This window comes from Propithecus coquereli, unplaced genomic scaffold (assembly GCF_000956105.1).
Source record: "Propithecus coquereli isolate 6110/MARCELLA unplaced genomic scaffold, Pcoq_1.0 Scaffold9, whole genome shotgun sequence".
Lineage (NCBI taxonomy): Eukaryota > Metazoa > Chordata > Mammalia > Primates > Indriidae > Propithecus > Propithecus coquereli.
Window position 1 is genome coordinate 2,259,192 of NW_012155284.1, and position 15,391 is coordinate 2,274,582.

The following is a 15,391-nucleotide window of genomic DNA, read 5'->3' on the forward strand; positions in this document are numbered from 1 at the left end:
GGGGGGGGGAATTGGATTAGGGAGGATTAAGGGTTCAATCATATTGTACTGCTTTATTTTTTCAGTGCAGGAAGGTACACAGGGAATTATATATCTGAATTATTTCATAATAAGTGAAAACTATTAATATAAGGGCATAATATTAAACTATATCCTAATAAAAATTCTAAGGATATAATTTAATGTGGCCCATGTGGATTCCTTCCTATCTGGGAAGAGAGGTGGAAGACAGGGGAACAGATAAGGAACATGTCCTGTACACTAGAGGGCAGTCCACCCCAGATGGAGCTCTCGGAGGTTAGAGATCAAGGAGTATCTGTACTCTAGATACACTGCAGCCATTTAAAAGAGTGAGACTAATCTGTGTGAACTGATAGGGAAATATGTACCCCACATAAAAGCAAGCTACCCAGTGGTAATACTTAGTATGAAACCTTTTTTAAAAAAGAAAAGATTTACTTGTAGACTTGTGAACAGTTACATAAGGAGTCATTAATAGTGCTAGACCTGGGGAGAAGAGCGTATGTTTTTGTTTCATAATAAGCATCTATTGTTTTGTCAATTACACAACTGAGCTCTCCAGCAAGGGCTTGGGGAGAAACTTAGTTGTTCTTTCACACAGTGATTGGCAATCGGTCCAGCTCCTTAAGGCTGCTTCTGGGTCATGAGATAAAGGGATGCCATGAGCATGGAGGAAGATGTGCACCTTTCATGTGAGCACCTTCCATGTCAGTCTTCCTGAGAACAAGAGGAATGGCACCGCCATCACCCCATTCTGGGTGGTCTATGGGTTTCTGAATTCTCAACTCTATTACAGCCACAGTGTAATAGAGATAAGGTTAGGGCGACTGTATTTGGTTAACTTCTTTCAGTGATGATAATGAAGAGCACTTCATAGTGATTTTACATCCTTTTAAAAATTATTCTCAAATCAACTCTGTGAAGTTAGTATTATCAAACTTTGTTTGATAGATGCAAAAACTGATACTCAGTTTAGAAAATGGAGTACTATACACTCACATATATGAAAACAGACTTTTAAATCCAGAAGTACTAATGACACAGAATCTAGAAGAAAGAAAACTAAAATTTACCAAGTACCTACTACGTGCCTGGCATTTTTATGTACTCTATTTAACTTCCACAGTAAGGTAAGCAGTATCATATCCATTTTATAGGTGAAAACCTGAGGCACTGAGAAGCAGTAATTTGGGAAAAGTCACACATACTTGTTAAGTGCCAAAAGCAAGATTTGTACCCAAGTATAACATGTCAGATTCTTTTTACTATGGCATAGTACTTCTCTCAGGGCCCCAAAAGGATGAAGCAACTTGTGCATGGTCAGGAAACTGGGGAACTTGCACTGAATCCTGAGCTTTCTAGCTCTGTAGCCTCCATTCTTTCCCATACACAGCCTCTCTACTCACATCTTAGGAGATTTAATATCAGCAAGAGATTAGAGAATACTATTGACACATCAAGAACTGTGCAAAGTCTGGGATTTTACTATACTTCCAAGCTAACAAATTAGCCCAATAATGTTTCATAGATGCTGGCAGGAGACGTGAGACCCAAGGGTCAGAGACAAAGGACTCTTTTACTCATGTTGGTTTGCATCAGCCCCCAAGTCCTCTGAGGGTGATGCAAGGGGCCCAGCATGTATGCTGTACATGCAGCAAGAAAAGCAAGCTTCAAGACTCAATTCCCTTCACAATAGCAACTAAGAAAATAAAGTATCCAGGAATATATTTAACTAAGGAGGTAAAAGACCTCTACAAGGAGAACTATGAAACATTGAGGAAGGAAATAGCCGAGGACGTAAACAGGTGGAAAACCATACCGTGCTCGTGGGTCGGCAGAATCAACATCGTTAAGATGTCTATACTACCCAAAGTGATCTACAGATTCAATGCAATCCCTATTAAAATACCAACATCATTCTTCACAGATGTAGAAAAATTGATTTTACGCTTCGTATGGAACCAGAGACGACCCCGCATAGCAAAAACAATATTAGGCAATAAAAACAAAATGGGAGGTATCAACTTACCAGACTTCAAACTTTATTATAAGGCTGTAGTAATCAAAACAGCTTGGTACTGGCACAAAAATAGAGCCATTGACCAGTGGAACAGAACTGAGAACCCAGATATAAAACCGTCCTCATATAGCCACCTAATCTTTGACAAAGCAGACAAAAACATACACTGGGGAAAAGAATCCTTATTCAATAAATGGTGCTGGGAAAACTGGATAGCCACATGTAGAAGACTGAAGCAGGATCCACACCTTTCACCTCTCACAAAAATCAACTCACGCTGGGTAACAGATTTAAAGCTAAGGAGTGAAACTATTAGAATTCTAGAGGAAGATGTTGGAAATACTCTTCTAGACATTGGCCTAGGCAAAGAATTTATGAAGAAGACCCCAAAGGCAATCACAGCAACAACCAAAATTAACAAATGGGACCTGATTAAATTAAAAAGCCTCTGCACAGCCAAAGAAACTGTCACAAGAGCAAACAGACAACCTACAGAATGGGAGAAAATTTTTGCATGCTACAAATCCGATAAAGGGCTGATAACCAGAATCTACTTAGAACTCGGGAAAATCAACAAGAAAAAATCAAACGACCCTATCAAAAAGTGGGCAAAGGACATGAACAGAAACTTTTCAAAAGAAGACAGAATAATGGTCAAAAAACATATGAAAAAATGCTCAACATCTCTAATCATCAGGGAAATGCAAATTAAAACCACAATGAGATATCACTTATCTCCAGTGAGACTGGCCTTTATCAAAAAGTCCCAAAACAATCAATGTTGGCGTGGATGCGGAGAGATAGGAACACTCATGCACTGTTGGTGAGATTGCAAACTAGTGCAACCTCTGTGGAAAGCAATATGGAGATATCTTAAAGAGATACAAGTAGAAGGACCATTCGATCCAGCGATCCCATTACTGGGCATCTACCCAAAAGACCAAATGATACTGTATAAGAAAGACACCTGCACCCGAATGTTTATAGCAGCACAATTCACAATTTCAAAGATGTGGAAACAACCCAAGTGTCCATCAATACATGAGTGGATTAATAAAATGTGGTATATGTATACCATGGAGTACTATTCAGCTTTAAGAAACAATGGTGTATAGCACCTCTTGTATACTCCTGGATAGAGCTGGAACGCATTCTACTAAGTGAAGTATCCCAAGAATGGAAAGACAAGCACTACATGTACTCACCACCAAATTGGTATTAACTGATCAACACATAAATGCACATATAAGAATAACATCTATTGGATGTTGGGCACGGGGGAGGGGGGACGGGGGAGGAGGGAGGAGGAGACGGGTATTTGCAATACACAAAGAGTGCAATACGCACCACCCGAAGGATGGACATATTTGAAACTCGGACTTGCGGAGGGGGAGACAAGGGCAACATATGTAACCTAAACATCTGTACCCCCATAATATGCTGAAAAAAAAAAAAAAAAAAAAAAAAAAAAGAAAAGCAAGCTTGCTCTCTGAGGGAAGATTTATCTTATTCCTCAACACTGTTTGCTGCAAGCACAGCCCTGACAAATGGGAAACAGCCCAGGTAAAGAGCTATAAGGGGCTTTCCTGGCACACAGAACAGAACATGCAGGGATACAGGGCCCACGGCAGACTGTTTCTATAAACATGACTGTAAGGTCCACGAAACAACAGCTACTCAAATGGCAAAGCAAATGAAAATGTCCCATGTTTCAGTATTTAAATCTTCATAATCTGCATATTTCTTTTTTAACTGGCCTAAATGATTCTTTGTTAATTAATGTTTTAAAGTCGTGACTGATCTTGAAATATGAGGTCAATAACTCTGGGTATGTTTTAGATTAATGAAGACTTACAGGAAAAAGTGAAAATAATTTCATATAAATTTGAAAATAATTTCATTTCTGATTGATTTTAATTTATATTAAATTACCATACTGAATGGGGTAGAGGATAAAAATGGAGTGGAGTTCTTTTCCTCCAACACTGTACAGTATTGTGACGGCATGGGACAAGCAGTTATAAACTTAAAACAGATACTGAAATAAGACACTGAAAAAACTCAGTGTCCAACTAAGTAGTGCATTAGGAGTTCAGAGCACATAGACCACTGTGGGATGAAATGGTCAGAGTAAGCGTCACGGAGATGGGACTTAAAATAATAACTAATATTTATCGAATAACTCTTATATGCCAGGGACTACATTAAGTGTTTTATGTACATTATTTAAACTACATATCAACCCTAGAATATATATATCATGATTACCCCATCTTACAGACAAGGAAGGAGGGTCAGAGACTAATTGCTGGCACGGTCTGATACTTTTATTTGCCCAAGACTTACCATTTTAAGGATGAGAATTCAGACTAGCTTCAGACTGAGCAACTCAGCTTAACCTGGACTTTCACAAAGTCCAAATTCCCTCTTGTTTAGCATCACAAAGGTGCACTGGTGTCCAAAGTACTGCCAGGACAGACTAATGTCCTTAACACTGGAAATTGTGCTCTTTACCTCTGTATCAGTGTGAATTTATTCCATCCCATACCTAGATTTAAATGTTTTCTTTATAAGACCAAATCTTACTTAGAAATTAGATGACTTTTTGAGTCCTGTGGAAAAACCTAGTTAAGCTGCAATGTTCTAGTTTAGATGACATTTGAATCACAGGGGAGGTTTCAGCCAGATTCCAGAAATCTAGACTAAGAAGCAGACTATGTCAACACATTTATTTTATTTATATTAAAATTTTTATTGTCTTTCAACAAATATTTACTGCACATCTACTTTGCACTGGGAAGAGGGGATACAAAGGTGTGCAGAATAGGCACAATTTCTGTCTCAGTGGCACCCGTCATACAAGAGTAACAATCAAACATCATTTCCTAAGCTCTAGGCAAACCAAAGGGAACCAATAAAAACTAGTCTGTGTGTTATTACCCAATATATACTTCTAGCTGGTCTTATTACTAAAACTGTTGTCCAATACAATAAAAAAGTTTTCTTTTTAAGTTGCCTTAAGTAATTCATTTGGTTTTCTGGACACTGTGAACTTCTTAATTGAACAAGTTTACCTTTGCGGAAACCTTTGAAGCAGATTTGTGGCTTATCCACAGCAGTGCTGGTCATTATGGGATATTTTAAGCCCTCGTTTTCATTTTGACTTATGCTATTTTGAATTTTCTGCAAGCTGCCTCATTCCTTTCTGGAAGATGGTAGGATAAATGTGAATGAATGAGTAAGCAAATAAAAATATACACACATACTTCTGTAGGACTGCATGATCATACTGAATTATAATGACTTGTTTTTTCATCTCCCTTACTGGACTTGAGCTCCTTGAGGACAGGCAACTGTCTTACTCAACTTTGTATCCACAATGCTTAGCATTAAAACTTTGGTGCACTAAGGTTTTAATAAAAGTATGTTTTTAGCACAACAGAGTTTCGATCTTATTAATGGGCAATGCTAACATCTCCTAATAACACTATACTTTCTATTGACAACATGGAAATGTAATGGCCATCTTATCATGTATCCTCACTGCTGTGCCACACACTACAAGTTAAGATGACTTCTCAAATCAGATCCTCCTATCTGAGTATAGCTGTTTCTCAGGAGCACCACCATTCTATCACCTAGGCTTGATGCCTTACTCTTTGCCTCTATTTCTTCATCTTTCTTCATCCATTGTAGTTGCCAAGGCCTGACCATTTTAGCCCTACAAACTTTCTCCTCTGTCCCTTGTTCTAATTCCATCACTCTGTTAATACTTAAGATGCTCAAGATCTCCCTGAGAATAATGCATCACATCATCCTTCTTAAGAGAACGTCTTTCACAGTGTTGCCAGAAGAATATTCTTGAAACATAAATTGTAGATCTGGTCACATCACTTCCCTGCTAACAAATCTTCAAGGACTCCCCACTACCCACAGAATGTTTTTTCACTTGCCTGACCTTGACTTAAGAGTCAATTCATTCAACAGCCCTGTTCTCAAGTATCTATTATGCATGTACAAAGCAAAGTTCTAGGGTAAAGGAGGGGAAGAGAAATGTACAAAATATGAAACATCTTACAGAAATTGAAAACACAATAGTAGAGCAGACATCCACACAAAATAACTATAAAATGAAAATTGGTAAGAGCTGAAAAGAAAAACACATGTATGATTAGAGGGATTAATTCTGGCTTGAGAATCAAGGAAGGCTTTAAGGAGAAAGAGGTTTCTGAGCTAGATCTTCAACAGTAGGTGGGATTTTTGCAGGAAAAAAAAGGGTATTTCTGGCACAGAAAATATTATCAACTGAAAAAGACAAATGGTAAAGTACTATATAATAACTTCCTTCCATTCAGAAAGAATTGTTTGGCTGACAGGTAAGTTAGGGAAGTAATAAAAGACAAGATTAAAATGGCTGAAGGTTGTCTGCTGTGTCTTGACTGCCAGGCTCAGAGATCTGTATTTGCTACAAGGAGGCAACTAGAGGCTTATGAGCAGGAGAATGACCTAATCAACGCTGGGTTCTGAGAGGCAACTCACAGGACATGAAAACTTACTGAAGAGGGGAGAAAATGAAGGCTGGGAGGGCAACAAAAGAGTTCCTGCAATAATATGCAAGAAGTAATGGGGGCCAGAATCAGAGCTGAGGCAGTGAGAAATGAACGATGACTGGCCAAAGCGGGTGATCAATAATACCTGCTAGTTGACACTGTAACTAGATTCTCACATATATTTCATCCATTTCTTCCTTGCTTGATAGATTAGCTTCTAAGTCCAGGACGTGTGTGGAGTTCTGGGGCCACCATCAGCCAGCTCAGTTTGGCTGCTGCGTGTGGTGCCTACAGCTTCTGGGTCCATTTCTGCCCAGCTAAGCATGACTCATCCCCAGGCCCCACTCTTCTCAAGGCAACTGCTGAGATGGAACACACCATATCTCCTTTCCATGTTTTCATCAGTCAGAACTCTAAGTGTGTGTACTCTGTGGTTCCTGGATCCCACTTCAAGTCCATATTGCTTTACACTTCTTAGGCTTTATCCAACTCTCCACCTCCCCTCCTCCTAAACCCAGACATTAGCACCTTGGAATAGTTCCCAAACAACCAGAAAACTCCCCAATGTCCTCAACTCCTTCTCCTCAAGGGCATTGCCTCCATTTCCTCTCCAGACTCTGTCTTGTGGCCCTCTCCAGAAATGGCTATTCATTTTCTTATATCATGTGATAGCTCAACAGCTCTTCTGCTCACCACTCTCACTTCCAAGCTCCACTTTCTTGTAATAAAAACAATTCCTTTGAGCTTGTGCCATTGACCATAACATCTTCCCTCCTTCCACATTGTCAGCAACTCAAGTTCAAATTGGTCCCCCTCATTCGTGCTTGGCTTATATAGTCTTTTCCATAATAAGGGCCCTGCCATCATTTTGGGGGATCTCAAGGTCCATGTGCTAAACCAAACCACACAATCTGGATCAGTCCTCGATGTCCTTTTGCCAATTTCCTTCTCCTCTACTCTACCCCAGCCATCCAACAACAGGGTCACATCTTGGACCTTGTCATAGACATGAACTGTCCTACCTAAAAAGTCATCCATTCAGACAACCTCCTGTCCTCCCAGCTCATGCAATACTTCCACTATAACTATTCTTCAGTCCTTCCAGCCCACCTGCCATTCGACTTTCCCCTGTTCTTTCAGCCCTCTCCTTTCTTTAAGTCCCGTGGTCCATCATTTTAAACACATACTTGCCACATCTTTAACTCCATGTTTTTTCATTCATTGTCTGACAAAACCCCACTGTGGAGTAAGCCAACTGTCTATTTCAGACCTGTACACCAGCCGCTGGAGGAAGCCACCCAGCAGGCAGGGTGGTTCCACCAAAAACTCATTACCCTCGGTGAGCCCCAGAACTGCCCATCAATACTACTATGTTTCTTTGGTACCCTCCTACCCTATACAACAACTCTTCTCCACCCTACTGAACTATCCTCTACTTGCTAGCAGATGAGAAAATAAAAGCCACCAAATATGTACCGCCTCATCTTACCAAATGTACAAATCTACCCACATCTCACCTGTACCTTCTCTTATTTTACAATAGGAAAGATGTCCCTGGCTATGACTATTACCTTCACCTTTGTTTGGGTCCTAACCTTAGGAATCTTACATCAGGAGTTTTTGAATTATTCTGACTATGTATGTACGTGTGAGTATATAAAACAAAAACTAGTTTCACAGAAGATGGGTTTCACCATGAATGGGATGGGTTACTACATGTAACGTACTAATATTTTTTCTTCTACTCCATTAAAAAAAAGCTTGTTTGGGTCAACTGTTGCATCCTGATACACTATGATGTGAAACAAAAAGTACCATCTAGGAGGTATTCTTGCTAAAAAAAAAAAATTCTAAACCTCGATCTAATTAAGCCTCTAGACCTGATTTTCATTTTTAGAAAATAAACGGAATAGAGGAACAAGTTTTTTTAACATCACAAGGAAGTAAACAGACAAATTCAGCACATGGGACATTCATTAAGACAACCGATCCAGTTTGTGTAACGAGTCAGTGGAATAAAAGAGATGGAAAGAAAGATGACTGCTATAGATGAAAAGATATTTAATAGATATTACATTCGAATATAACATGCAGACCTTGCTCTGATCCCAATTCAAACAATTCAACCATCAAAAGCTATTTTTGAAACAATAATGGAAATATGATTATGAACTGGGTATTATGATTATTTTTTAATTTCAATATATTTAGGGGGCATAAACTGAATTCCATTACATGTATATTAACACATTGTACAGTGGTGAAGTCGGGGCTTTTAGTGCACCCAACACCCAAATAGTGTACACTGTACTCAACAGGTAATTTTCATCCCTTACCCTCGCCCACCCTTCTCCCTCTCAAGTCCCCAGTGTCCATTATACCACTGTGTGCACTTGTGTAGCCACAGCTTAGCTCCCACTTACAGGTGAGAACGTGTAGCATTTATTTTTCTTGAACTGGGTATTAGATGATACCAAGAATTATCTAATTTTGTTAGGTGTGATAATCCGTTAAGGTTATGTATAAAAATGTTCCACCTTTTTGAGATACATGCTGAAGTATGTAGGGGTGAATTGAGATGATGTCTAGTATTTAGTTTAAGACTTCACCAAAGGGGGAAAAGTGAGAAATTTTAATATTTGTTGAATCTGGATAATGGTGACATAGGGTTTCATCATACTATTCTCTCTACTTCAGTACATGATTAAAATTTTTCATAATAAAAATTTTCCTTCAACTCACGCCTGTAATCCTAGCACTCTGGGAGGCCGAGGCGGGTGGATTGTTTGAGCTCAGGAGTTTGAGATCAGCCTGAGCAAGAGCGAGACCCCGTCTCTACTAAAAATAGAAAGAAATTAATTGGACAGCTAAAAATATATAGAAAAAATTACCCGGGCATGGTGGCGCATGCCTGTAGTTCCAGCTACTTGGGAGGCTGAGGCAGTAGGATTGCTTGAGCCCAGGAGTCTGAGGTTACTGTGAGCCAGGCTGACGCCACGGCACTAACTCTAGCCAGGGCAACAAAGTGAGACTCTGTCTCAAAAAAAAAAAATTTTCCTTCAAAATGTTAATTGCAACTCAATGCATTGATTTGATATCCACAGTTTGAAAAACACAATCCTACACGAAGGATCTTATCTCTTTCTCAATTGGCTGCCATGAACTTTAAAACAAACAAAAAACCTGTACATTATGAAAAATTCCAAACACACACAACCAAGAAAAATAGCACAATAAAACCCCAATGTAGCCAACATCTGACTCAAAAAAGATCAATTCATAGCCAATCTCATCTCATCTCTATCCTATCAACTTCCCCATCTTGATTATTTTAATGCAAATCCCAGATAAGCAGATATTTAAAATGTACATATCTTAGTATATGTATCACTAAAGGTAAGGATTTTTCTATTACATCATAACCATTGTACTATTTTTACCTCATTTTTTAAATTTACAGTTTAAATGTTTCATTAATGCTTAAAAAAAGGTTTATGTATTTGAATCAGGATTAAATTAAGACCTATATATGTTAGAACCAGGCGACACGCTCTTTAACTCTCTTTTAATCTACAGGTTCTCTTTTCTCTCTCCCCCACTTTTTTTTTTCCATAGTCTAGATTTTGCAGATGGTATCCCCCTGGTGGTATTTAACATGTTCCTCTGTCCTTTTTTCTTTGTTGTAAACTGGTAGACAGATCTAGAGGCCTGAACAGATTCAGGTTTGATATTTTTGGCCAGATGATGACACAGATTGTGTTACAAATTTTTACCTAATGTCTGGTTGTTTCTCCTTTCAATGTTAGCAGCCATTTCTGATTATACTTAGATCTACTATTACATTAGGGGTTGCAAGAAGGCTGACTGATACTCTAATTGTTATCATCCCTGCTTTATCAGCTGGAACCTTTGTGTAAAGAGACACTTCACCTCATCACCTATTTGAAAAGGCAGGATAGTTGCTTGAATCTTTCTCTTTATTTTTCTGTTTTCATCCTCCAAAGTGACTAATGATTTATGTATCATTGTGACTCATTCTGATGTCCTCCAAAGGTGATCAATGCATTGTTTTTTTTAGAATCATAAATTCTTGTATATAACACATCCCACTGGATATCTCACTGAAACATGTTCAAGTCTACCATACAAAAACAAAAACAAATAAGTCCTTCATTGGCTCTCTCACTTCTTCCCAGTCAATCTCCCCTGGTGTCACTGTACTAACCTCTCTACTTTCTGATCTCTAACTCACTCCACAGCCCCACCACGCCACCAAAGCAGCTCTTGCTAAGGTCACTAGTGACATTCATTTTGCTAAGATGAAAGGTGACTTGAGGCTTCACCATACCTAACCTATTGGCACTGTTGACCACTTCTTTCCTTCTTGAAGCACTCTTTCCCCTCACTCCCAAGACAGTGTAATGTCCTGGTTCTTCTCCTGCTTCTCTGGCTCCTCCTCTTCTGCTGGTTTTCAAGTTTATCTTCCTAGCCAAGAAATGTCGGCAGTTTTAAGGCTCAGTCTCAGAACATTACTCTTCTCCACTACACTCTCTGCCAAGATGACCTCACTCACATCCAGGATTTCAATTTTCAACTTACACTAAGATGTCTCACAACAAATTTATATCTTTACCTTTGATCTCTCCTTCTGAACTCTTAAAGTTTATATCCAAATGCCCACATGACAATTTTCCTTGTAAATCTCAGAGTAATTCTACCTATTCTGTACAAAATAAAGTCAGAATCTATGGAAAAAAAAAATCACCTTCTTCTAGTAAGTGCCAGCATTTACCATCCAGATGCACAAACCACTGCCATCTCTGACAATTCCATTTATCTCAGTCACCATACTCCCATCTATCACCAAGTTCTACTGATTTATTTCCCAATGCCTTTCAAATATGACTTCTTTACACTTAAATCAGCACTACAAACCTAGTTCAAGCTACAGATCTTCTCACCAAGACCACTGTAAGAGCCTACTGATTGGGCTACTCTGATCTACTCGGTTCTTTCTTCAGACATTCTCTACATTGCAGCCAGTGCAGACATAATCATGCCCAGCCCTGCTTAAAATTCTTCAATAGTTTCCCATGGCTCCTAGTAAACTCCAAATATGGCCTATACTCTGTGTAACTTGCTCCAATCTATTATTCAGCTTCATCTAGAATCTTGCTCTCCTAGAGAGATATCTTTCACTCCCTTATCTATGTTTTTTATACTATAAAGACCTTTATACATCCTGCTCTTTGAAACACACTTCCTTCTTTGATTGGTTAACTCATCCTTCAGACAGGCACTCAAAAGTCACTTGCTAAGGGAAGCCTTGCCCTGACCTTCCTGAACAGATCATTTCCCAGGACCACAGGCTACCCCAGTATCTTCCATATAGCTTTTGTAGACTTAATTGTCACAGCTGCAATTTTACATTTCTTTATATGATTATTTGGTTAATGCTGATTTTATCCACTAGGTAAGTTTCATGAAAACAAACTGTGGTTCCTATTGCCAGCATTGTTATATGTTACTTACTACATGTTGCATGAATAAATGAATAGAAAAATATTCAAATTTCATGAAATTAGTGTGGTTTAGATGGCTTAGACTTGTACTCATTAAATGTACTTTAAAGTACTCTATATGAAGAGCACAGAACAGTATCTGTAAATAAGAATGTTATTACACTAACATTGTAAATACATCATCATCACAGCATTAGCTATTATCATTTCTGATTTTACCGCTTATGACAGAAACTATTTTCTAGTTACCTCTGAATTCATTCCCAACTACCATGCTTAACATTATTACAAGAGTTGGACAAAACCACATTCTTATTTTCTGTTTCCCTTGCAATTGCAAGGCCATGAGACACAGTTCTCATCAGTGAAATACAAGTGAAAGTTTTCTGGGAGGCTTCTGAAAAGCTGTTGGTTTTTTGAAAAAAATGAGGAAGTTGTGGCAGTTCCTTTTTTTTTTCTTCGTGTGAATAGGAACGTGATCCCTAGAGTTGCAGTAGCCATCTTGTGACCATGAGGGAAAGGCCAAAAAAACTGCAAAGCCGGTGAAATACCAGAAGCAGCTGTCTCCCTTAAGCCTTCTCACTATATGAGAAAAATAACCCTTATTTCCTTTTCTGTTACATGTACTAACCCCTGATATTCTGTTTGATAACAAGATTCTCTTCCAGACAAATCACCTTATGTTGCCCAACATGTTTTTTCTTTCTCCTCTTTTTCTTCATTAAATTTCTATAACTTTCCCTAATATTTGTAACCAAAATACCTAGTGTATTTTTCTTATAAGATAGAAAATTAATTATAATTTTAAAAATTAAAGAAATATTCCTTAAATTTCTTATATTGAGTTAATTTACAAATATATTGTGATCAGAATGACATTTGTTTGGTGACATGACAAACAGAATTTAGGTTGCTTTGCTCACTCTCAGATGAAAAATGAAGCTTTCAAGTATTTTAGTGTCTACTGAAGAATATTAATATTAGCATGTGATCTATTCTGATGTGATTCCAGTCAAATATTATATAAATATGCAACTGGACACTCAGACACCTTACACACAGAGCTTGACTATACACACACAGACGATACTTACTTTTTAAATGTACAAGAAATACAATACTTTAAGAAGTGATAAATCACAAGGTGTCAAATAGACTGACCTATGAATTCTCCTTAGCAAGACCAGTATATTTTACTCCTAATATGGCATGAAATTTAGGTTTATGTATCGAGGGTAAGACCTAATCAGTCGCATATAATGTTCTTTGAGTAGAAAGGAATATAAACTGGATTATCTTGGTCCAATGTCTTTTTCAGTCTGTCCTCAGTTCTCCACCTATCAAACGGGGAGAGCAGACAGTTTTCAGACTGTGCTCTACAGAGCCTAACAGCCAGGTCTCCAAACCTTCCACCCTTGGAAGGCACAGCAGATCTGCTTTTACCTGTTTAAATGTCGATTTTCTACATAAGATTCTGCTTAAAGTAAGAACTCAATAAGTAAAAATACTTTGAAAACTACTGGACAAAATGAATTTCTAAGTCTCTTCTAGTATTAATATTCATGATGAAATGTTTTCTTTAAGCTCCTAAATGCTAAACATTTTAAGAGCAAATCTATTCATCTAAATATGTACATAAAAAGAAGAATTATGTCATAATGTGGGCTTCACTTATTGCCAGAAATATGTTCAAACAGAATGAATGTTTTTACCTCGTGAAAATGCCATCCACAATCCCAATTGTCGCTTCCTCTGCAGGAACGTAGGAACCAATCTGAGCCATGACAGTAATCAACGCAACTTGTTTTATGTAGGAGCTTTTTCCACCCATGTTTGGACCAGTAATTATCATTACTCTTTCTGAGTTCTCCTAGAAAATGAAAAAGGAATTTCACTTATTGTGCCAGAAGGGTTTTTATGTAATATCTACAATTTATTCCATAAATGAAAATTCATTAGGCACAACATTGCTTTATGGCACATTTAAATATGTCACCAATAAATATCACATAAGGAAAGAGGATCTCTTTATCTTCAACCTAAACTGTGCCATTGCAGAAAAGTGAATTCTTAGCAGTACACACAGCTATTTCTGGGTATTAAAAATGAAATAAGAAGTAACCTGAACTGCATAAGTACTATGGCTTTCTCATCAAACATTCTTTAATCTACCAATGTGGGTATTTATCACATTGCTCATATTTAAAGTCTATCAATTTCCATTTGTCCATCTTAAAACATATGTATTGCCCAAGGCCCTATTTTGGGTTGGTAGCACTCAAATTTTTCAGTTATAGGTGGATAACAACAGTAGATTTATATAAACAGAGATTTATAACACCAAATTCTAGATACTGGTTTTATCGGCATTTAATTATTCACTGGCATTTCACCAGAGCAAATGAAGGAGGCAGAAGAACTGTAACTCTTACAATGATTTAATTTTCTAGAATGACCCTGTATTGATCAATTACAGTGCTTGCAACATATAAACCCCTTCTAAGAGAAATGGTCCAACTGCAGCCCTCTGCAGAGGAGTTGGCCCAAGGCATCTTGCTCTGTGAACCCACCACCTTGGCAACATCTGCACCTAGTCAAGAGTAGCCAATCCATAATTGGCCAATGGGCCTAGCATAAAAGCTCTTCTCAAACTAGGCCAATTAAATAATCTCTTGGGAGTTAATTGGCAAGGTTCAATCAGTTGGTAACTGGAGCAAAGGCTGAAAAGAATCACAGAATGAGGCCACAAGGCACTGGGGACCATGAACAAGAAGTTATGAGGAGACAAAAGGTATGAAGAAAAGTTATATGGAGCAGGGGTAAAGAGGATAGTTAGTAATGAAGGGAAGAAAAGATACAGAAGAGCCAAAAGGAGGTGAGAAACTTCACGTAAATAACAGGCATCAAAGCAAAGCCCTATAAAGTCCTACTAATAGGAGAGAAAAAAAAGAAAACCTGTCCCATCCCTAAAGCTGTTTCATAACCTAATTAACCACACATTTCCAATCTCCCTAATGCCAAACTGTGCTAGAGATTCTATTCTTCCTGTGTGATTCCTTTCTCCTATGGCTCCATGCGGCTTTTATAATGAACTTAATGAATCTCCATTACTTGAAGGAACTTGAGTGAATCTGTGTTTCTTGCAACAGAAAGAATCCAGAAAATATTTGGTTCAAGTAGAATGATGAAACTGATGACAAAAACAAAATGAATTCTACAGAGATTAAAAAATAATAAGCCTATTATAAAACAACCAAATATTTGGCATAACCAAATAT

General features: G+C 38.0%; 1 protein-coding gene across 1 annotated transcript in view; it reads right to left on the reverse strand.

Annotated features, from left to right (window-relative positions):
- The window catches only part of MSH3 (mutS homolog 3), a 209,051-nt gene that overhangs the window by 31,280 nt on the left and 162,380 nt on the right, over nucleotides 1–15,391 (reverse strand). The window contains exon 20 of the mRNA XM_012664615.1: nucleotides 13,826–13,983. Coding sequence (XP_012520069.1) covers nucleotides 13,826–13,983 — 158 coding nt within the window. The remainder of the gene's footprint in view (nucleotides 1–13,825; nucleotides 13,984–15,391) is intronic.